The sequence below is a fragment of the Microtus ochrogaster genome, unplaced genomic scaffold, assembly GCF_000317375.1.
Source record: "Microtus ochrogaster isolate Prairie Vole_2 unplaced genomic scaffold, MicOch1.0 UNK49, whole genome shotgun sequence".
Classification (NCBI taxonomy): Eukaryota; Metazoa; Chordata; class Mammalia; order Rodentia; family Cricetidae; genus Microtus; species Microtus ochrogaster.
In genome coordinates this window covers 1,074,857-1,094,235 of record NW_004949147.1, presented here as the reverse complement: position 1 = coordinate 1,094,235, position 19,379 = coordinate 1,074,857, and the positions used below count along the sequence as shown (strand labels likewise).

General features: G+C 51.5%; 1 protein-coding gene across 3 annotated transcripts in view; it reads left to right on the top strand.

The window, feature by feature from the left end:
- The window catches only part of Pml (promyelocytic leukemia), a 33,733-nt gene extending 14,621 nt beyond the window's left edge, over positions 1-19,112 (top strand). The window contains exons 3-9 of one of the 3 annotated variants that reach the window (XM_005369470.3): positions 87-667; positions 1,704-1,774; positions 4,786-4,923; positions 5,317-5,578; positions 5,994-6,046; positions 14,462-14,612; positions 15,584-19,112. In XM_005369470.3, the coding sequence (XP_005369527.1) occupies positions 87-667; positions 1,704-1,774; positions 4,786-4,923; positions 5,317-5,578; positions 5,994-6,046; positions 14,462-14,612; positions 15,584-16,371 (2,044 nt within the window). In that variant the 3' untranslated portion in view covers positions 16,372-19,112. Of the gene's footprint in view, positions 1-86; positions 668-1,703; positions 1,775-4,785; positions 4,924-5,316; positions 5,579-5,993; positions 6,047-7,300; positions 7,784-14,461; positions 14,613-15,583 lie in introns of those variants that run through there. The other 2 variants (XM_026777224.1, XM_026777225.1) reach the window with 2 other exon arrangements.
- Positions 19,113-19,379: the final 267 nt, after the last annotated feature.

Sequence of the window (19,379 nt, the reverse complement as noted above, 5' to 3'; positions counted from 1 at the left end):
CGGTATCATAACCATAGCCATAGACACTGAGTAGGGAAAAACAAGCTGAGAAATAGAATGTCCTAAGTGGTCTCATGTATCCGCAGCATCTACTGCCGAGGCTGCGCCAAGCCTCTGTGTTGCACATGTGCACTCCTGGACCGTAGCCATGGCGATCTCCAGTGCGACATTGGCGAGGAGATCCAGCAGTGGCATGAGGAGCTCGGCACCATGACGCAGGCGCTGCAGGAGCAGGAAAGGACCTTTGACAATGCTCACTCGCAGATGCGCTCGGCCATAGGCCAGCTGGAGCACGCACGCACAGACGCTGAGGAGCGAATCCGCTCCCGCGTTCGCCAAGTGGTAGAGCATGTGCAGGCGCAGGAGCGCGAACTGCTCGAGGCGGTGAATGCACGCTACCAGCGCGACTACCAGGAAATAGCTGGTCAGCTTGGCCACCTGGAAGCTGTGCTGCAGCGCATCCGCACTGGTGAGGCGCTGGTCAAGAGGATGAAGCTATATGCCTCCGACCAGGAGGTGCTGGACATGCATGACTTTCTGCGCAGGGCACTCAGCCGCCTGCGCCAGGAGGAACCCCAGAACCAGCAAGTCCAGCTGCGCACCAGCGGCTTCGAGGAGTTCAAGATGTGTCTGCAGGACCTCATCTCCTGCATCACCCCGAGGACAGGTAAGTGCTGAGGCCACACTTATGGGCAGCTGGTTTGACATTTAAAGGTCCCATGCTTCGCTGCTGCTCCCAGAGGACGGCGAGACAGAAATGGTGAGCTCTGTTTGGTAGATGAAAGAGGACTATCAAGTCTTAGGTTCCAGAGGACAGACTAAAAGGATAGGATCACTTGCTGTGGCAGGCACCCAGAGGAGGCACTTTGCTAACTTATACAACTCTGTGGAACAGATGTGACTTTTGTCAACCTTGGGAAACGTGGAAATTGAGAGCTACTGAGCTGAGAACCGGATGTGGTATCACTGCAGCCCACTTTTGGGGTCTCCTAAGTCCCCTCACCCAGGAAAAGAGAAGTCAATTGGGATGTAAGGTTAGGAGAGAAGGAGGCTCAGAAAACCTAGCAGGGTGGTACTTGGTCCGACCGAAAGGAAGAACTCTCCTAGAACAAAGCAGCCAGCTGCTGGTCTCTAGGTCCTTACTGCTACTAGATAGGCTCTTTTGAGGTACAGAAGTGGCAGACCAGCTCCTCCCTCAAAAGTTGTCCGGTCCAATTGGGAGAGGATCCTGGGCCAGGTAGCTTAGACACAAGCTTGGCTCTGAATCAGAATCCCGGAGCTGTGTCCTGTGTGAGCTCGTGGCATCAAGGGGGTTTTACAAAAGACCGCGGGTGCACATGTACACCGGCAGGGTTTTTATTGGAAGTTTTTAGAAGTTCAACTTGGAGCAGCTATTGAGGGCTACCTGTACTGGCTCCTGGCAGGTTCCAAGAATAAAGGCTTCCTCCTGGCGCTGGTGACTATGGGCTCGTAAGGATGCCGTCCTAGAATGGATATGCACTTGGGATTTAGAGTCAAAGTGCTACCTTCCCCTCTGTTCTCGCTGGATTTATGCCTATGGCAGTCAACTCCAGTCTCTCTGTAAAGACATGTTCAATGGTGAATACCCAGGAAAAGGAGCAAGGACCTCCTCTCTGTCATTGTCCCAGCCCAGAATTCTCCTTACTAGACGGCCCTTCTGCTTTCTCTGTTTTGCTTTCCAGACGCAGCTGTAGCCGAGAGAGCCAGACCAGAGGCAGCCAGCACTCCCAAGGACTTTCTTGACCTCAAGCAGGTGAGAGGGGGTTTGATGTGTGAGGAGAGTTGGAAGACAAGGAGTTGGGAGTCCTGATGTCCTGTGACAGCGGGGAGAGTGCCTGAGACTGGACTGGAGCTCTCAGGGGGAGAGTGTTAAGGAAAGCTTAAGGAAGGGCGGGCTGGCTGGTGAGGGTTCCGAATGCCTGAGTAGCTCTTGATGGGCCATGAGCTACTTCAGGAGGGATCAGACCCAGAGGTGGACAGGAAGTGGAGGAAGTAAATATAAACAGTGGCTCTATTGGATGTGACACGGGACATCCCTGAAGCTCATACTGAATGTACGAGCCATTTTTTGAGGCTTGCATAGGTGAACCTCGTCCCCACCACACATGATTCTTGGATTTAAGGCTAGACATCAAGAACTCAATCCCACAGATTCCAGAGCCATCATATACCTAAAAGCTCTAGTTTCTCGGGGTGGGAAGACATCCTTAGGTATTCTCATGTTGCTATTCCCTCGGCTGCACCCTTGACTGCATACACACACATGCCTTTGGGGGCAGGAAAGCCATTCGTTCTTGAGGTGGTACCCCCTCCTCTGATTGCTCTGACTTAGTGCTTCCCGGGGTAGAAATACACGGGAATCCTTTCCATTCTCCCCGCAGGGCTCCCCGGCGGCAGGATGAGTCCTCTCACTTCCTTCCTGCACCTGATATCTTTCACCCCCCTCAGCTTGGTCATTGCATTGTGTGTGTCTGCATGTCAAGATGTGGGCCCGGGACTTCTGATGGGCAACAAGGGTATTAAGCCTCTCTGGCTTTGCCTTGGGGTCACCCATGGGCAAAAGATTACTGTGGGCTACAGCAGTCAGGAAAGGCTTCCTGGGGGAGGCAGGGCTTGGAGAATTTGGAGCTCCTAGAAAGCATGACATCTAAGGCCTCCTGCAGAGTTGCAAACCTGAGAGACTTGGCTGTGAAGTAGTTTGAGCTTGAACTTTGGCAGTGCTCTGCTTTACAAAACTTCCTGCTTTACACCACGGTCATAATCTGGGTGCTGAGCTTAGTCCTCAGAAAGGGGTGAGTAGCAGCAATGCATGGGTGCAAAGGTCACGGGAGGCAGGCACAGACCTGTCTCGGGGTAATATGGCTGCTTTGTCATTCCGGTCCTCAGAGCTCTGCCTCAGAGAGGGAAATATTTATGATTTTAAAGCTCTAACCCAGTGGTTCTCAACCTTCCTAACACTGTGACCCTCGAGGGCTGGAGAGATGGCTCAGTGGTTAATAGCACTGACTGCTCTTCCGTAGGACCCGGGTTCAATTCCCAGCACCCACATGGCAGATCATAACTGCCTATAACTCCAGTTTCAGAGGATCTGACCTTCAACAGACATATATACAGAGAGAACCCCACTGTATACTAAGCAAATAATCTTGAAAAATATGGTTCCTTGGGCTGGAGAGATGGCACAGTGGTTAAGTGCACTGCCTGCTCTTCTAAAGGTCCTGAGTTCAATTCCCAGCAACCACATGGTGGCTCACAACCATCTGTAATGAGATCTGGTGTCCTCTTCTGGCCTGAAGGCATGCTTGCAGGCAGAATACTGTATACACAATAAATAAATCTTAAAAGAAAAAGAGAGTAAAAAAAAATATATGGTTCCTCATGTTGTGGTAACAGTAACCCCCAACTATAAAATTGTTTTCGTTGCTACTTCATAACTGTAATTTTGCTACTATAAGGAATCATAATGTAAATATCTGTTTTCCAATGGGTCTCAGGCGACCCCTGGGAAAGGGCCATTCTACCCCAAAGGGGTCGCGACTTACATGTTGAGAACTGGTGCTCTAAGACAACTGTAAGTCAGTGACTTTCTCCCTGTCTTCTTCTTTAGTACTGGTAGAAAGTTGAGGGAACAGAGGCAGAGGCGCCCAGCCTTGCCGATAGGAAGGTCCGGCCTAAGTAGAACGAGAACCTTTTATATGCCAGCAGCTGCAGTTACAAAGGCAAAGATAAGACGTTTAAACTCTTTGCTCCTGTTTTGAGGATCGAATCTGGGGCTTGGAACATGGTACGCAGGTTCTTTACCATTGAACTGCCTGCCCAGCCCCATGTGTAAGTTTGCATTTAAACATTTACCTAAGTACTTTTGGGGTGGTACCTAGGAGCAGAATTGGTAAGTCATGTGGCAATTTATTTCTTTTTTATTTTATGTGTGTGAGTGTTTTGCCTGCTCATGAGTGTACCATACATGTGCACCATACGTGTGCAGTGCCTGAAGAAGCCAAAAGAGAGTATCAGTGCTGGGAACTGAACCCAGGTCCTTTGCGAGAGCAGCCAGTACTTTTAACCTCAGAGCCATCTCTCCAGCTCCTTTTTCACTTTTTGAGGAACGGCCCTGGCTTCATTTTGATATAGATACACAAACCCCTGAGCACCAAGTCTGACATGGAATAGTAATAAAGCCAGTATTATATCCATTCTGGCTGATCTAATCCTCATCTACCCACTACTGGAGCTCTGTAGGGGCTACATACTCTTTTAGATACATTGGAGGCGTTTGGCATCTTTCATCCATATCATCTTATGAAGCAAATGTTATTAGCCCATTTTTTTGGAATGAGACTGAGGCCCAGTGAGTTTTAAGTAATTCCATTGTGTAGCAGCTGCTGTGAGCTTGCCCCATCCCTGAGTCTTAACTGTCTAGCAGCTTGGATTTTCTCGCTGCCGCAACTCTACCATTGCTGAGGGAGGTGCTGCCCTCAACAACAGCAAGTGGCTTGTCTCTAGAGGCATGCACGCTAGGCTAGTTGTCAGCCATGTTCTGAGGAGTTGGGCCTTGTGGTCCCTGCAGTATCTTCCTGCCCTGTCAGGAAACTGCTGATGCCAGCTGGGTACCGGCAACCCAAGTTCAGAAGGAGGTGACGTCATAGAGGGTTTGGGAAGAACTACTTGTCCCAGTGACTGGGACCAAGAAGCTTACAACTGAGGCAGGTTGTTAGACCCAGGGTTCCTGGCCATTTCTGACTTTCTTGTTACCTGATTTTCTAGCCCAATGAAGTGCAGAGTGCACAGGCTGAAGCCCTGAATATGTCTAAGACCCAGCCTGTGGCCATGGTACAGTCAGTGCCCGGAGCGCACCCTGTGCCAGTGTATGCCTTCTCTATGAAAGCCCCCACCTATCGAGAGGTAAGTAACCCTACTCTACCCTGCCTCATCTGAAGGGCTCAGACTCCATCAACAGTGAGGCATAGCCAGATGACAATCTGGACCTTCCTGAGGTCTTATTTGCTCAGCATGTACCCCCATATTCTCCATTGCTCAGGGCTGCTCCACTAGGAAGCCCCCAATAAACTTGATCCCAGCCGGGATGCTAAGATGACCAAAGCTGTAAGGCCAACAGAGATGGCTGGCCAGCGGCCATGACCAGTGTGCATGGCAACCCAAGAGAGCTTCCCGACTGCAGAGATTTGGCCAAAGGAACAGGAGCAAAAACATGCCACAAGCCCATGGCACTCAGCTCAGGGTCCTCAGCCCAGCAACACTGGAGGCTCCTGAGTCGCCCCTGTAATCACTGTGCAGGAAGCCTCTCAGACAGTCATCTCCAAGAAGAGGAAGTGCTGTTGCCACAGCGATTGCTCCAGGAAGATGATCAAGATGGAGTCCACAGAGGAGGATGAGGACAGGTTGACCAATAGCTCCCCTGAGCAGCCCAGACCCAGCACTTCCAAGGCTGTCTCGCCTCCCCATCTGGATGGGTCTTCCAACCCTGGGAGCCCCATCCAAGAAGAAGAAACCCTCCTGCTCACCGGCAATCATGTAACCAGCGACACAGGAGAAACAGGTAGGGAGATCAAGCAGGCTGGCCCTTGGGTAGGATCCTCATGCTGTCCTCAGATATCTGGAACACCCCCACCCCACAGCCTGATCCCACCTGCATTCCCACGCACACCTTGCTCTGAGCTGCCATTGAGTATGAAGGGGTAGTTTAGGCTGTGATTCCAGTGTGGGACACCTCCAGTGTGGGACACCTGAGGGACTGTGTCCCAATTCTGACTCCTTTCCTCCAAAACTGCCAGTGCCAACCACTGTGCCTTGGGGATATATATATACTCCATCTCTTCCTGATGGGCACAGGACAGGGCATCTGTCACCCCCAGCCCACTGGCTTACAAGGACTCTCCTGGGTGGCCATCTCTCACCCCAGCCAGTGGATACATCAGGAAGGACCTAATGCCTCTACCCTCTCTCCATTTCAGAAGAGCGAATTGTGGTGATCAGCAGCTCAGAAGACTCAGATACCGAGAATCTGGTGAGTCACTCCTGCCTTCTCTCATTTAATGTCCCAAAGGTTGAGCCACAGCAGGGGACTCTCAGGCTCATCTGGCGCCTGGGAAATTTGCCTTGAAATTTTCCAGCAAGGCAATAAAAGCTTAAACTGTATCAAGGAGAGTCTGCAAGTACCAGCTGCATGCTTATTGCAGCCTAGCCTTCTTACGGCACCAAGCAAGAATTCCTCTGAAATGCTTGCTAGACTGCTTCCTCCAGGGCCTGGCTGTCCTCTGGAATACCCAAACATCTTGTATAGAGCTTCCTTATATATTTTCTATCTGCTAAATTCTCTCTGAGGAAAGCTGGACAAGAGTTCATTCCCTGGTTAATCAAAGAGCTGGGTGTAGTGGCGCACGCCTTTAATCCCAGCATTTGGGAGGCAGAGGCAGGTGGATCTCTGTGAGTTTGAGGCCAGCCTGGTCTACAGAGCGAGTTCCAGGACACCCAGGACTATGTAGGGAGATTCTGCCTGAAAAACACAAACAAACAAAACAACAATAACAAAATCAGTCCATGAAGGCTAGTGATGGAAAGATTGTGTCTATGGGTAACAAATAATGGACAGGAGATGTCTTATTCACTTTTCTGTGACACCATGACTAGGGTATGTTATAGTAGGAAGAGGTTATTGGGACTTACAGTTTCAGAAGGCAATTCCATGACCATCGTGGCAGAGAGCATGGCAGCAGGCAGGTATGGTGCTGGAGCAATAGTTGAGAGCTCACTTCTGATCCACAAGAATAAGAGCTGCTAACTAGGAATGGCATAGGCTTTTGAAACCTCAAAGTCCACTCCCAGTGACAGGCCTTCTCCAACAAGGCCACACCTCCTATCCTTCCCAAACAGTTCTGCCGCCTGGGATCCAAGTATTCAAACATTTGAGCTTACGGGGAACATTCTCATTCAAACCACCACAAGAACTACATGTAAGAATTTACTTTGTCTTAGAAAATGTCTTTAAAGATGTATTACAATGAAACCAGTGACTCTTCTGTACCTTGTGGTATGTTATTAGAGACAAGGCTGTTAAGTGTCCAGGGAAAAACAGGGCCTGAGTAGAGAGAAAGATTAGATCAGGGTCCCCAAGGTTCTTTCCAGCCCACAGTCTGAGACCCCATTTTGGAAAATATACAAAGCCACTGAACACGACTGCAGCACCCTTTGCGCCAACCCACTCCTTCCTGCTGAGCACCCAAAGAGCCTCCCACCCACACTGGACCTCCCACTCCAACAGGGTCTGCAGTCTACCTCAAGGCGCCTCCCAGCCACCAGCTTGGTCTTCCCATCATCCCACTGAGCAAGCTGCCAGCCCTGACCTGAGTCTTCCGGCCAACCTACCACTTGCCAGAAGTTTGCTGCTGTCCTCTGTCAGATCTGCATTTTCTCATACAAAGCAAGGAAAGCCACCTGCCTTCATCACACCCTCGGTGACCTGTATCCCCCAGGGATATTGTGCCCTAATACAGGCCTCCTCTTGTAGCTCAGGCCACCACCCCTACCACTAAAGGGCATCCCGGGCATCCTGCTGATACCTGCATACCATCAGCGTGCTCTGACTGAAGTGCAGAGCCTTCAGGGCTCTCCCAGGCCTCCCTTGATTTTCACCAGTGGCTTTTCAACTTACTTTTTCTCCCTTGCTCCTCCATGCCTTCTCAGACTAATGCTTCCTCCATGGGTGGGGCACAGGTAGCCGGTTGTAGGAGGCCGCTTGTTCGTTCCCGGCTGCCCAGACCACAAAATAATCACTCAGAAACTATATTAATTAAATCACTGCTTGGCCTATTAGCTCTAGCTTCTTATTGGCTAGCCCTTACATCTTAATTTAACCCATCTCTATTAATCTGTGTATTGCCATGTGGGTGTGGCTTACCGGCAAGGTTCTGTCCTGCGTCTGTCTCTGGTGGAGCTACATGGCTTCTCACTGACTCCCCCTTCTTTCTCCCAGCATTCAGTTTATTTTTCCCTCTCTAGCCCTATTCTACCCTATCACAGGCCAAGGCAGATTCTTTATTCATTAACCAATAAAAACAACACATACACAGAAGGACCTCCCACACCAGCCAGTCCCCTCAGAGATTCTAATAAAGTCCCTATGGAGAATCCCAAGTTCAAGGCCCACCTTGAAGTCTTTGGAATCTCATTACCACCACCCTACCCACCCAAGAGGCCTCATCCCTACCAGTCCAGGCCTGGGCCCTCTATCAGATGGGCCCCTAAGAACCTGAGCTCTTTCCTCCTCTGTGGCTGCTTTCCACCCCACCTCACTGTCTGCAGTCTCGTGACCAGATATCCCTGCCCATGATGCAGAGACTCTATCCATCCCGACACCTGCTGGTATGACTGCTCAATAAATACTTGTTAAACGATCTCCATTGTGAACCCTTATTCCACGGCCATCAGATCCTGTATAGGATCTTCCCTGTGGGGGGCGTTTGTCTTCTCCCTGCCTGGAACCTGGTTCTTCTCTGGGGGAAGCCATGGCTGTCTTCCTTTCACACTTAGGAGCATCCAAAGTGAGAAGCAGGACAAGGCCTATACAGTCCATCTTCTGGTGGCTTTGAGGTCCAGCTTTTAGGATGTAGCTAGCTTTATCTCCCCAGTTTATCTCAGACCCCTGCGCACCTCCCCTCTCATGGAAGGAAGATAGGACCATCTGCCCCCTAGATTTCTTCTCCCCCTCATGCCTTGCTTTCTTCCTGGTTGATTTCAACACCCACCATCTGTCCTACACTCCTTGATGTCTGAAGGATCTTCAGCCTGCCACTTCAGCTGCCAAGCAGTGATATGACCATACTGTGTTCCTTGATACCATCTCTAAATGGACTGCTCAGACGACCACAGCCTCTTGTTCCTTGAGCCCTCAAAACTACCATCACCCCCTCCAGCTGAGGTGGAGACCTGCTGACAGAAACCTCAGGAAGATTCAGGGCCCTGTTGACTCTCTGCTGCCTCCTGTAGGCAAGCTGGAGAAAAGCATACAGGAAGGCAAAGAGCAAAGGGCTTCTGGTCACACTTGTCTACTCTCATTTGGCTCCCCAGGGACACATCTCTGGGCTTCATCCTGGTCCTCAACTCTTACCTCTTGACTGTACGTTTCGCCCTGGGAGGAAACAGAAACCCTTTCGACTGTGGGAGTCATGGGCGTCTGCTACCTAATTACAGATCTGCCTGTTGCTATCCCTTCCCTTCTTCTACCCCTTCTGCCCGGAAGTCTGCCTGCCTGCCTCTAAGACCCACACCTGTGTCTGGCCCAGCTAGCCCAGCCATGGCCCTGTGGGAAGCCTCACTGTCTCATGCTCATCTGCCTATCTCTTTTGATTCCTCCACTGTCTTCTTGCCAGTTGCCGCCCACTCCCTGCCTCTCCCTTGGCCTGTGCTTCATGCTGCTCATCTCACTTCCTGCACCTCCCACCCTGCCTACAAACCCTACCCATCGGTCCCAGGGAAGCTCCAGGCTTCTCTGCATAGTGGTCCTAGATAGTCCATGGCATTCTTGACTGGGTTGGCCTCTTCCCAGAAATCTGTCTTCTCTTTGCATCTCTGGGGGCTCCATTCCAAGTCTCCTTGCTCTTGTGAGGGCTGGCCTTCTGGCATTGTCTCTGGACCTTCTTTCCCTATACTCTGTGCAGCCCGTCCTGAGTAGTTGTTACCCGGAGAGAGCTGATGCCCGTGCCTGCTCCTGACTGCCAGACTAGCATGTCAGGCCCTTCTAGCTCTGCCCAGATGCCCCGTGTACACCTCACACGTTCTCTCCCCTCTCGTGTCAGTCCTCTACCATCGGCCTAGGCACACAATGTGAGAGCTCTGAAGGCCCCTTTAAGTATGTCTCACCTCTGGCCAAAATGTGATCCTTGCCTTCTTATGGCTTATATTCTTCCAATACCTGGACATTTCTTTCTAGCTCATCGCCTTTGACAAAGTTTAAGCTACTACCTGTGGATGGAGGGGGAAGCCCAGGAAGGAGCGGTAGAGAAAAGTGTTCCAGCAGTTTTCCTAAACATTGGGCAGGGTTCAGTTCAGGAGATGCCAGAAGCAGTGTAGCAGATGGGGAGAGGAAGAGGGGTCCCAACTCCACCATCTTTGGGGGTATCAGGGTCATCGAAGGAGGACGGAGATACACATTTTAGGCTAGGAAGAGGTGACTAGCTAGAAAGCATTGCTCGCTGTGCAGAGCAAACCTGGGGAACGGAAGAGAAGAGCCCACTGCTTTTGTGAGTCTATATAAAAATGAACCATTACTAACTAACCATTACTAGGGCCTCTTGAGCATTTCATTCTCAACTCCACAGACCCTCCCAAACCCCCGAGACACTATAGCATACCTCCCTATACATCCCACTCTGCAGCTTGGAGGGAGGGACAGTGCCCCAGGCTATCCAGCTGCACATCCTCACTGTGGGGCCTTTGTTCTGCCTTGCAATGAGGGGTTGTTCTATAGTATTGGCCTGCTCAGGGGTCACCTTTTCCTAGTGAAGCAGTGGAGGTAGGCCCCAGCTTGGCTTGCAGCTAGTTCTGTCTGAGGGGAGAGACTGAGCAGGGAGGAATCCATTGGAAGAGCTCACCCCTACAGCAGGGTCACAGATTTGGAGCAGGAGGCGAGTCCCAGTCTCTTGTAGAGTCCTTGGGATGAGAACTGTTGCGTAAGCCCTGCACCTAGCCAGGGCCACTGTCTGGGGAGTCACAGCAGAAGAGATAGGTATTCTCAGCCATGTTTGTGACAGATGACCAGACACCTTGGTAGCAAAAGGACCAACTAGAAAGGGGTTCAGCTAGGGGGCAGCCTGTGACAGATCTAGCAACGATGACTGACCGAGGAAGAGAGGTCAATGGGCAGCATCTGGTGCAGAGATGTAGTCACGATATCGATGAGTATGCATATCAGAGAATGTGAGGCAGGCACTTAGCTGAGAAGGTGGAGCTGTTTGCCCAAGAGCAGAGCTGCCCGCAGAAGGGCTGGGGCAGCAGACAGAAGGGTCATAGCAGTCAATTAGATGGCCCGGTTTCCTAATATCTTTGTTGTGCCTCCAAGGCCTCACGACTGCAAGAACTAGGAGTTTGTGTCTCTAAACCCCAGAGATGCGTGTGTCTCTCTAAACTGAGGCCGGCTGTAGCTGAAGTTTGAGTGCTGAGAAAGGTTCTTCGGGAACACAGCTCTCACTGAGCACTGACGGAAGACAAGATGGCTCCTTGAAGCGGAATGCTGGCCTCCCAAAGGATTTGTGTCTGTTCAGTTGATGATCAAACACGGAATGAACCGCTGTGTAGACCAAGGATTCTCAAGCCTGGCTGTGCAGTGAGGAGTTGAAGCAATTGCAGATTGCTGGGTTCCACTCCTACAGATCCTAATTGAATTGTTCCCTGTGTAGCCTGGCCTTCCAGAGCTTTTTATGCCACTAAGGCCTGGCCGAAATCAAGCCCCGCTGGATTGGGGGATTCACTTGAGCATCTGGGTGAGAAGAAATGTTGGGTTGTTTTAAGGAAAGTGACATTTACATCATGGGTGTGATACAGGAGGGACAAGAAAGGCCAGCTCTTGCCTCTGCCTGGGAACAGGGAAGGGAAACGTAGAGCCCACAGTGACACCTAAGTCTCCCATCCCGTCCCTTAGGCTCTCACCATCATGCCACAGTTTCTTAAAGTGTTTTTTGTTCCCTTTGCTGTTCTCATTCCTGGACCAACCTTTCTTTTCTCAGCCCTATTCCTTTCTGCTTCCATTTTATTTTCCCCACTAGCATGTCTCTCTCTCTCTCTCTCTCTCTCTCTCTCTCTCTCTCTCTCTCTTTCGCTCGCTCGCTGTGTGTGTGTGTCCCTGTCCTTCACACCCTGTTCTGGTTTTTGGGATAAGATGGAGGAGTGAGGGCTGCAGGTGTGACCAGAGGCTCCCTTGCTGAGCCAGGAGGGAAGGATGCTCTGTGTGCCCTCCCTGTAGGCTCTCCTCTTTAGACATGTCTTGCTTAAATGGCCCACTCCTGCCAGGCTGGCTTGGGATTTAAGAGGAGAGGTGAATAAGGAGTTTACAGCTGCATAACCTAAGTACATGGTGTTCCAGAGAGACTAGCCTCTGCCGTAGTACATGGCAGTTCTCAGAGATGGGGGAGGAAGGGCTGTGTCCAGGCTAAAAGGAAGACCCAGCCTTTCCTACAGTCACCGCTCAGAGGAAGGGAAAGAGGCATCTTATTGAGACACCCACAGGTTCCCTCAGAGAAGGCCGATTTAGAAATGAGGCTTCCTGCTATGTGGTGTGAAGATGAAGGCGCTAACCAGAAGGTCCAGCTGTGTGGCACTCCAGTTATCCTGCTCTGGAAGACTGCCTTCAAGGCCTGAAGAGACATCGCCAGAAGGAGATGGAAGTCATTGCCAGGGGTCAGGTGGAAGCATCTGGGGCCACAAAGGGGCTTTTGAAACAGGGAGGATGAAACCCATGTGTCATAGCAGTGGTAGCAGAATCGACCGGGCTGGGGAGCCGGTTCTTCAACAACTGGCGAGAGTGAACATTCCCCGACCAGGGAAGGACATAACCATGGTGACTCAGCTCTGCCCCCCAGTCCACGTGTGAGGATAGACACAGAAGCCCTGAGTAGAGGAAGACACTGGAAGCCGCAGACAGAAAATGACCAGATTCTTGTGTGGGGCACAGAACTGAGCCTACTGTTCGTGCCTAGCAACTAGGAGGATGCCTCCAGGAAGGTCTTCACAGGGAAGGCAAGCAATGGGGGGGTCTCTGGGTGCAAGGAGACTGGGAAGAAGTTGGGGTACCTGGCACAGGACTACAAAATGCATGTTGAGTGAAAAGCAACCTCCTATAGGAAAGCCCAGCTCTGGTTAGCTTCCTAGGGAGCAATACGACTTCTCTTGGCTGAAGGTTTGTGGAAAGCAAGTGGTTTTGGAAGGCTGGGTGATAAACAGCATGGCCAAAAGCAACTTGTGCAGGAAAGGGTTTATTTCAAGCTGCAGCTTGTGGTCTCTCATCCAGGAAAGTCAGGGCAGGAACTCAAGGCAGGAGCTGATGGAGAATCAGTGGAGGAATGCTGCTTATTGGCTTGCTCAGCTGGCTTTCTTATACACCCCAGGACCACCTGCCTAGGAAGTGGCACCACCCACAGTGGGCGTTGCCATCTCATATCAATCACTAATTAAGAAAATGCCCTGCAGGTCTTTTGGAGGCATTTCCCCATTGTAGTTCCCCCTTCCCAGGTAACACTAGCTTGTGTCATATTAACAAAAAACAACAACAACCAGGACAGCAGTTAAGCATAACTCTGTCTCAAGCCTGAGATGTTAACTGGAGACCACAGTGGACAGAGGCCTCAGCCCCAGGCGATAACTCCATTGACTACCAGAGCAGTCTGTAAGAAGACAAGACTTGGGGCCTTATATGGACTCTGTCCCAGCAGTTCCCCATCTGTCCCACTGCCCTGTCTCATGTCCAAAAGTGGCATTCATAGGCCATTCAGCAGCTGTGCTGTTAAGTAACTTGGTGTATTATCCTCAGACATTCTAACCTGTCTGTATCCCCAGATCCCTGGGAAAATCTCAGCGGTAGAAAGAGCCCTTCCCTTCCCTGAAGCCTGAAACCTTTGAAATGGTGTTCCAGCCAGGGCAACCTTGATGCTGAAGAGCCGAGACTCACTGTCAGCCTGGGGTGGGTGCTGGAGCTCCAAGGCTCCTCTGTGCATCTGAGGTTTGGGTGTGGAGAGTTGAGGTCTCCAGGATCTGAGGCTCTGAGCTGCTCCCTCCCACATCCTCTCCCAGTCAGGGAATGTGTGTCTGTCCACCTAGATGCAGATTTCTAGAGGCCAATCATTTATTTCCTCCTCTATACTGCAAGACACTGTGGGTCAGTGTGATTCTGAGGGCTAGGAAAGCCAGACTCCTCCCGCTTCCAAAGAATTGCTGGGGGTTGTGGATGAGACCATCTCTCGTTCCCATTTGTTTCTTCTCAGTCTGCTCAGAGAGGTGAGATTAGGAGCAGATTTATCTCAAGCCTTGCACACCTGAGCCGTTGACCTGCCTCCCTGATCTGCCACAAGCAAGCACAACTTGCCCCACCCCCACCCCACCTCAAACTTTCACATACTTGTGTCAACACCGTTCATAGATCTGTAGCCCTCACACATGTACCCCACATCCATACCTGTACATTGTCATGCGTACTCTTGCTCACCTGTATGGTCCTACCCTCTCACATCTCCCTGCCTAAGCCGTGTGCCCAGGCTCACATGTGTGACCCAGTTCACACCTACGCGCGCCTTTGTGCATCCCCTCTGTTCGGCCCTCTGATGCACACGTGCCTACACCTCCCTGTATGTGTGCACACTTGCTATAGAGCACAGGCTCATCTTGCCCGGACCTTCAGGCCTCTGAACCCCTGACCTTTGGCTTTTTTGTGTTACAGTCCCCCCACGAGCTGGATGATAGCGGCAGTGAGTCCAGTGGCCTCCAGCTGGAGGGCCCCAATTTCCTCAAGGCATCGAGTGAGAGTCTCGCTGACCCCCAAGCGGAAGACAGGCCTCTGGTATTCTTTGACCTCAAGATCGACAATGAAAGTGGGTTCTCCATGAGCTGTGCCACTTCTTTCTGTCTTAGTCTCTCAGTACCCAGGAAAGGTGCAGGTAGAGACACCCGTAAGGTTCCAGCAGCCCTTAGCTCTGGCAGGCCATGACAGCCAGGTGGACGGAGGACTCTGACCCCCCCGCCCCATGCCTGAAGTTCCTGTGTCTGCCTGCAGTGGAACTTGGCCTTGAGAGGGAGACATGTATGGCCACAGGTTCACTTCTGACAAGACCTCTACACAAAGAGGCTGGGAACAGTGTGTGGGCTCACTGTTGACAAGTAATCCACCCTTGAGCTTCGGCTGTGATCACACATTTCCCAAAACAGGCCCCATCCCACAAATGGATACACAAGGGAGGCCTGCAGAACCTAGGCCACAGGGAGCTGTGACTCCTCCTCCTCCTCCTGGGAGCCCCTTGTCTTCCTCGCTGTCATCCTTGCCTGGCCCCTCAGCTCTGACCCTTTGCCCTGGCCAACAGTTATGGGCCCTACCATTGTGGCTAGCTTCCCAGCCAGAAGCATTAAGTATTTGCAAAGAACAAAAAAGCCATCTGTAGGTTTCAGGGGGAGATTCCGGGCCATGCTCTTAGGGAGGGGGTACACAGGCCATTTCTGCTGTCTGCAGCCCTGGGCTCTGATCCAGCTGGGACTGATGGGCTTGGAGGTAGGAGCAGGAGAATAGAAACACTGTGGTGTCTCTGGTGGAGGTGGAGGCTGAGAAAACACAAAAGGGGCAGAGTTCCCAGGGTTGGGCATCGGTGACAGGTGACTTTCTGACAGGTGAGTCCTCCGACCCCTCTTTCCCATCAGAGCCAGGCAAGAATTATATACGGAGGATATTTGGTTCCTTCCGGCAGGCCTCAATGTGGGTTCCCTAGGTAGTGGGTCAGCAGCCTGACCCCTTACACCCACCCCAGTGCCTCCTGAGCCCTGGAACCTCACCCTGCCCCTCTTTCCTGCCTAGCCCAGAAAATTAGCCAACTGGCAGCCGTGAACCAGGAAAGCAAGTTCCGAGTACTCATTCAACCCGAGGCCTTCAGTGTCTACTCGAAGGCCGTCTCCCTGGAGGTTGGACTGCAGCACTTCCTCAACTTCCTCACCTCCATGCACCGACCCATCTTGGCCTGCTCTAAGCTGTGGGGGCCTGGACTCCCCATCTTCTTCAAGGCCCTGAATGATATTAACAAGCAGTGGGAATTCCAGGTCTCCATCTCCGGTTTCTTGGCTGTGTTGCCTCTCATCCAGGAACGCATACCAGGTGCCAGCAGCTTCAAACTTAGGACGCTGGCCAAGACCTACCTGGCAAGAAACATGAGTGAGCGGAGCGCCCTGGCTGCGGTGCTGGCCATGCGAGACTTGTGCTGCCTCCTGGAGGTCTCTCCAGGGCCGCAGCTGGACCAGCATGTCTACCCCTTCAGCAACTTGCAGTGTTTTGCTTCCCTGCAACCCCTTGTTCAGGCAAATGTCCTGCCCCGGCCTGAGGCCCGCCTCTTGGCCCTCCACAATGTGAGCTTCCTGGAGTTGCTGACTGCATACCGCAACAACCGACAAGAGGGCTTGAAGAGGTACGGTCGCTATCTGAGCCTGCAGACCTTCTCGTCGTCGGCGTCCACCCAGCTTGCTCAGTACCTCCAGGCTCTGAGCACCTACATGGAAGGACTGTTGGAAGGGTGTGACCCAGCCATGGCAGAGGGCAGCTCTGCTCCTTTCTCTAGCCAGAGCTTGGCCAAAAAGGCCTCCCAGCAGACCTGAAAGGAAGGGATGCCTGGCTTAGCAGGTGGCCACAGAGCGAGGAGCATCCCTGAGCCGGGCCCTACCCTGCACCGCATCCCCAGGTCTTAGTTTTCTATACAGAACCTGCTGTTTAGTTCAGGATAGGTGCCCTTTATCTGGGACCAAATGCTCTTTCTCTAAAATTCCTGCAGCAGTCGCCAAAGGCACCCCAGACCTAGCCCCTCCCTTGAAAGCCAGACTTGGGAAGACTTGAGTAAAGAAGGCATGGCCTCTGGGCTCTTTGGTTGGCCCTCATATGGTCCCAGTCACCTCACCTACCACTACCACAGCAGGGACCTTGCAGCTCTTCCCTGATGCTCAATGTCCCAAGTGATCTCCTGATAAGTCCCCACGAATAACACCTTAAGAAAGAAGTTCTCAAATGTGGGTTGCAACTATTGGAAGACACCTATTTCTGATGGTCTTAGGAACCCCTAACCGTAACTGTAATTTTGCTACTGAGCGGTATCTCAGTTTCTAAGACCATCGGAAAGGCGTGTTTTCCCATGGTCGCGACCCACGGCTTGAAGACTCCTGCTCTAAGGCATTGCTTACCACTATACCAGCAGCCTATGGGCACCCAAAGTGCCTTTCAAACCAAACTGCCCTTCATGAATTTGGGTTCTCCCAGCTCCCACTGGCCAGAGGCCCAACTGTGTTCACTTTTATTTTTTTTAACACTTTCATTCCAAAGGGGCCTCCTAGCAGCAGAAAGAACGAGAAGCTGCTGCCCCATCCATCCCTGTCCCTGTTTCTACAGACAATTGACCCTTCCAGCTTTATTCTTTGTTCATCAGGTCACCTAGCCCCTCCTTGCGTTCAGCCCTTCCAAGGGACACCCAGTGGGGCGTTTGCATCTAGAGCTTGGGAAGGTGAACCTGTGGGCATTACTCAAGGTCCCCAGAATCAGGTTCTCTGGAGTAGGGCCTGCAGCATTAGCAGGTTCTCCAGGTGGCTCTATATGCTGAGTGTCACTGCTGTCACAGGCCACCTCCCCTCAAAGGGAAGTAGAGGAAGTCCCTGGCTGCGTACATTGAATATGGTTAGGAAAAGGTCAGAGCTCCACTCCGGTGTTCTGTAAAATGGGCTGGCTGGCCTGTGTTATTATCTCAGAGTCCCTAGCCAGCTCTGTCATCCTGGGCTCTCAGGCATGGGCAGCAGCTTGCTGGGGCCGCAGATAAGAAGCATCCTCACCCTTCTCTATGGCTAGCTGAACTGCTGCTGGCATTTTCCGCCTCCTCACCCTGACCCATTCCCTGCTTCCTGCTCCTAGGGTATTTCCCAGATAGCCCAGAGGTCCAGTCTTGACAGTCTCCACTTTCATGTGGGTGATGCCTGCATCCCCACACCTCGGACCCATCCTATGGGTGACCCAGTGTTCTAAGGCATTCTGTAGAAGCTCATCCACACCAGGTGAGGCTGAACTCTGACTGCAATCCACTAGAGCACTGGTTTAGGTGGGGCTGAGGATGGGAGAGGAAGAGAGGCTCAGTCTATCGCCTGGCTGTAGAGGCAAGGCAGTGCTGGGGCCATGTCTTACCCTCAACCCTCAACCCTCAACCTATCCCTGAACTAAACAGAGCTCACTGAGTCCCAGTCGCATCAGGCTGGCTGTCTTCAGTTGCAGCTGATCATGGATTTATGACAAAGGGAAGAAGGTATCGCCCTGTCCTATCTGCCATTACAGCAGTTACTATGTGAATTTTTTTTTCTTGGTTTTCGGAGGCAGGGTTTCTCAGTGTGGCCCTGGCTTTTTTGGAACTCACTCTGTAGACCAGGCTGGCCTCAAACTCGGAGCTCCACCTGCCCCTACCCCACAATTGCTGCGATTAAAGGTTTGCATCACCACATATTGCCTGGCAAATATATGCATCTCCAAAGCCTGATGTTCCAATCACAGACTCCACCCAGCCTTCCTTTCCTAGATCCATTGAGCCTGCTCTTCCATGGGGACAAGAGGCTCTCCCAGGCATGGGTGAGCAGGTAATTGCCCAACTTGACTCGGGGAAATCTTTCTGAGTCTGGCAGAGCTGAGCACGCCCTTGTTCAGAGATAACGGCGCTAAGGTTATAAACCCAGGCGACTTTCCACAGGGTCATTCCCAAGGCTGAGAGGCACCAACTTTGAGAACTCCCTTCTAAGGTGAGGTGGGGGCCAGAGACCAGGACCTGTGGACCCTTTGCTTCTGGGGCCTCTCCTGTTTTCAAGTTTCTAGAGCGGGCAATAAAATCCTATAAACTGAAATTGAGGGGCAGCGCAGGACTCTGGCAATGTGTTTGTGCAGTGTCGTTGATATCCTGGGTGGAACTTAACTTGTAACTCAAGGCTCAGTGCACAGCATTCTAGTGCCTCTTGGCTGGGTGAAGAGCCAGGTGATAGCAGCAGCATTATTAGACCCACTTCCTGTCCAGGTGCCCAAGTTCCGTTGCTGGAGCTCTGTTTGACCCTTTGATCAAAAAATATCAAAGTTTAAGTTACTGTGTATGCTACATTTTAAAATTCTGTCAAGATTTACCCTACCACCACTACTAACAACCGAGACCTCATTGGACTACAAGTTAGGACACTGGAATTCAGTTCTTGCGAGCTTGTGGCCCTGAGCTGGCACTGTTAACTCCCTGGTTCCCAGGCAGCTCCTTTGTAAATGAGATGATATGTATTGTATTTTAATGATGATGGAGGCTGCTTGCTCGTTTCCCAGCTGCTCAGACTCCCGAAATAATCACACAGAAATATGTATTAATTAAAACACTGCTTGGCCCATAGCTTAAGCATACTTTTAGCTAGCTCTTATATCTTAAATTAAACCATTTCTATTATTTTAGATTTTACCACAAGACTCGTGGCCTACCAGCAAAGTTCAGCTGGCAGCTGGCATCTTTCTCCTCTGGCGGCTACATGGTGTCTCCCTAACTCCACCTTCTTTTTCCCAGCATTCACTTTAGTTTTCCTGCCTAGCTCTATTCTTCCCTATCACAGGCCAAAGC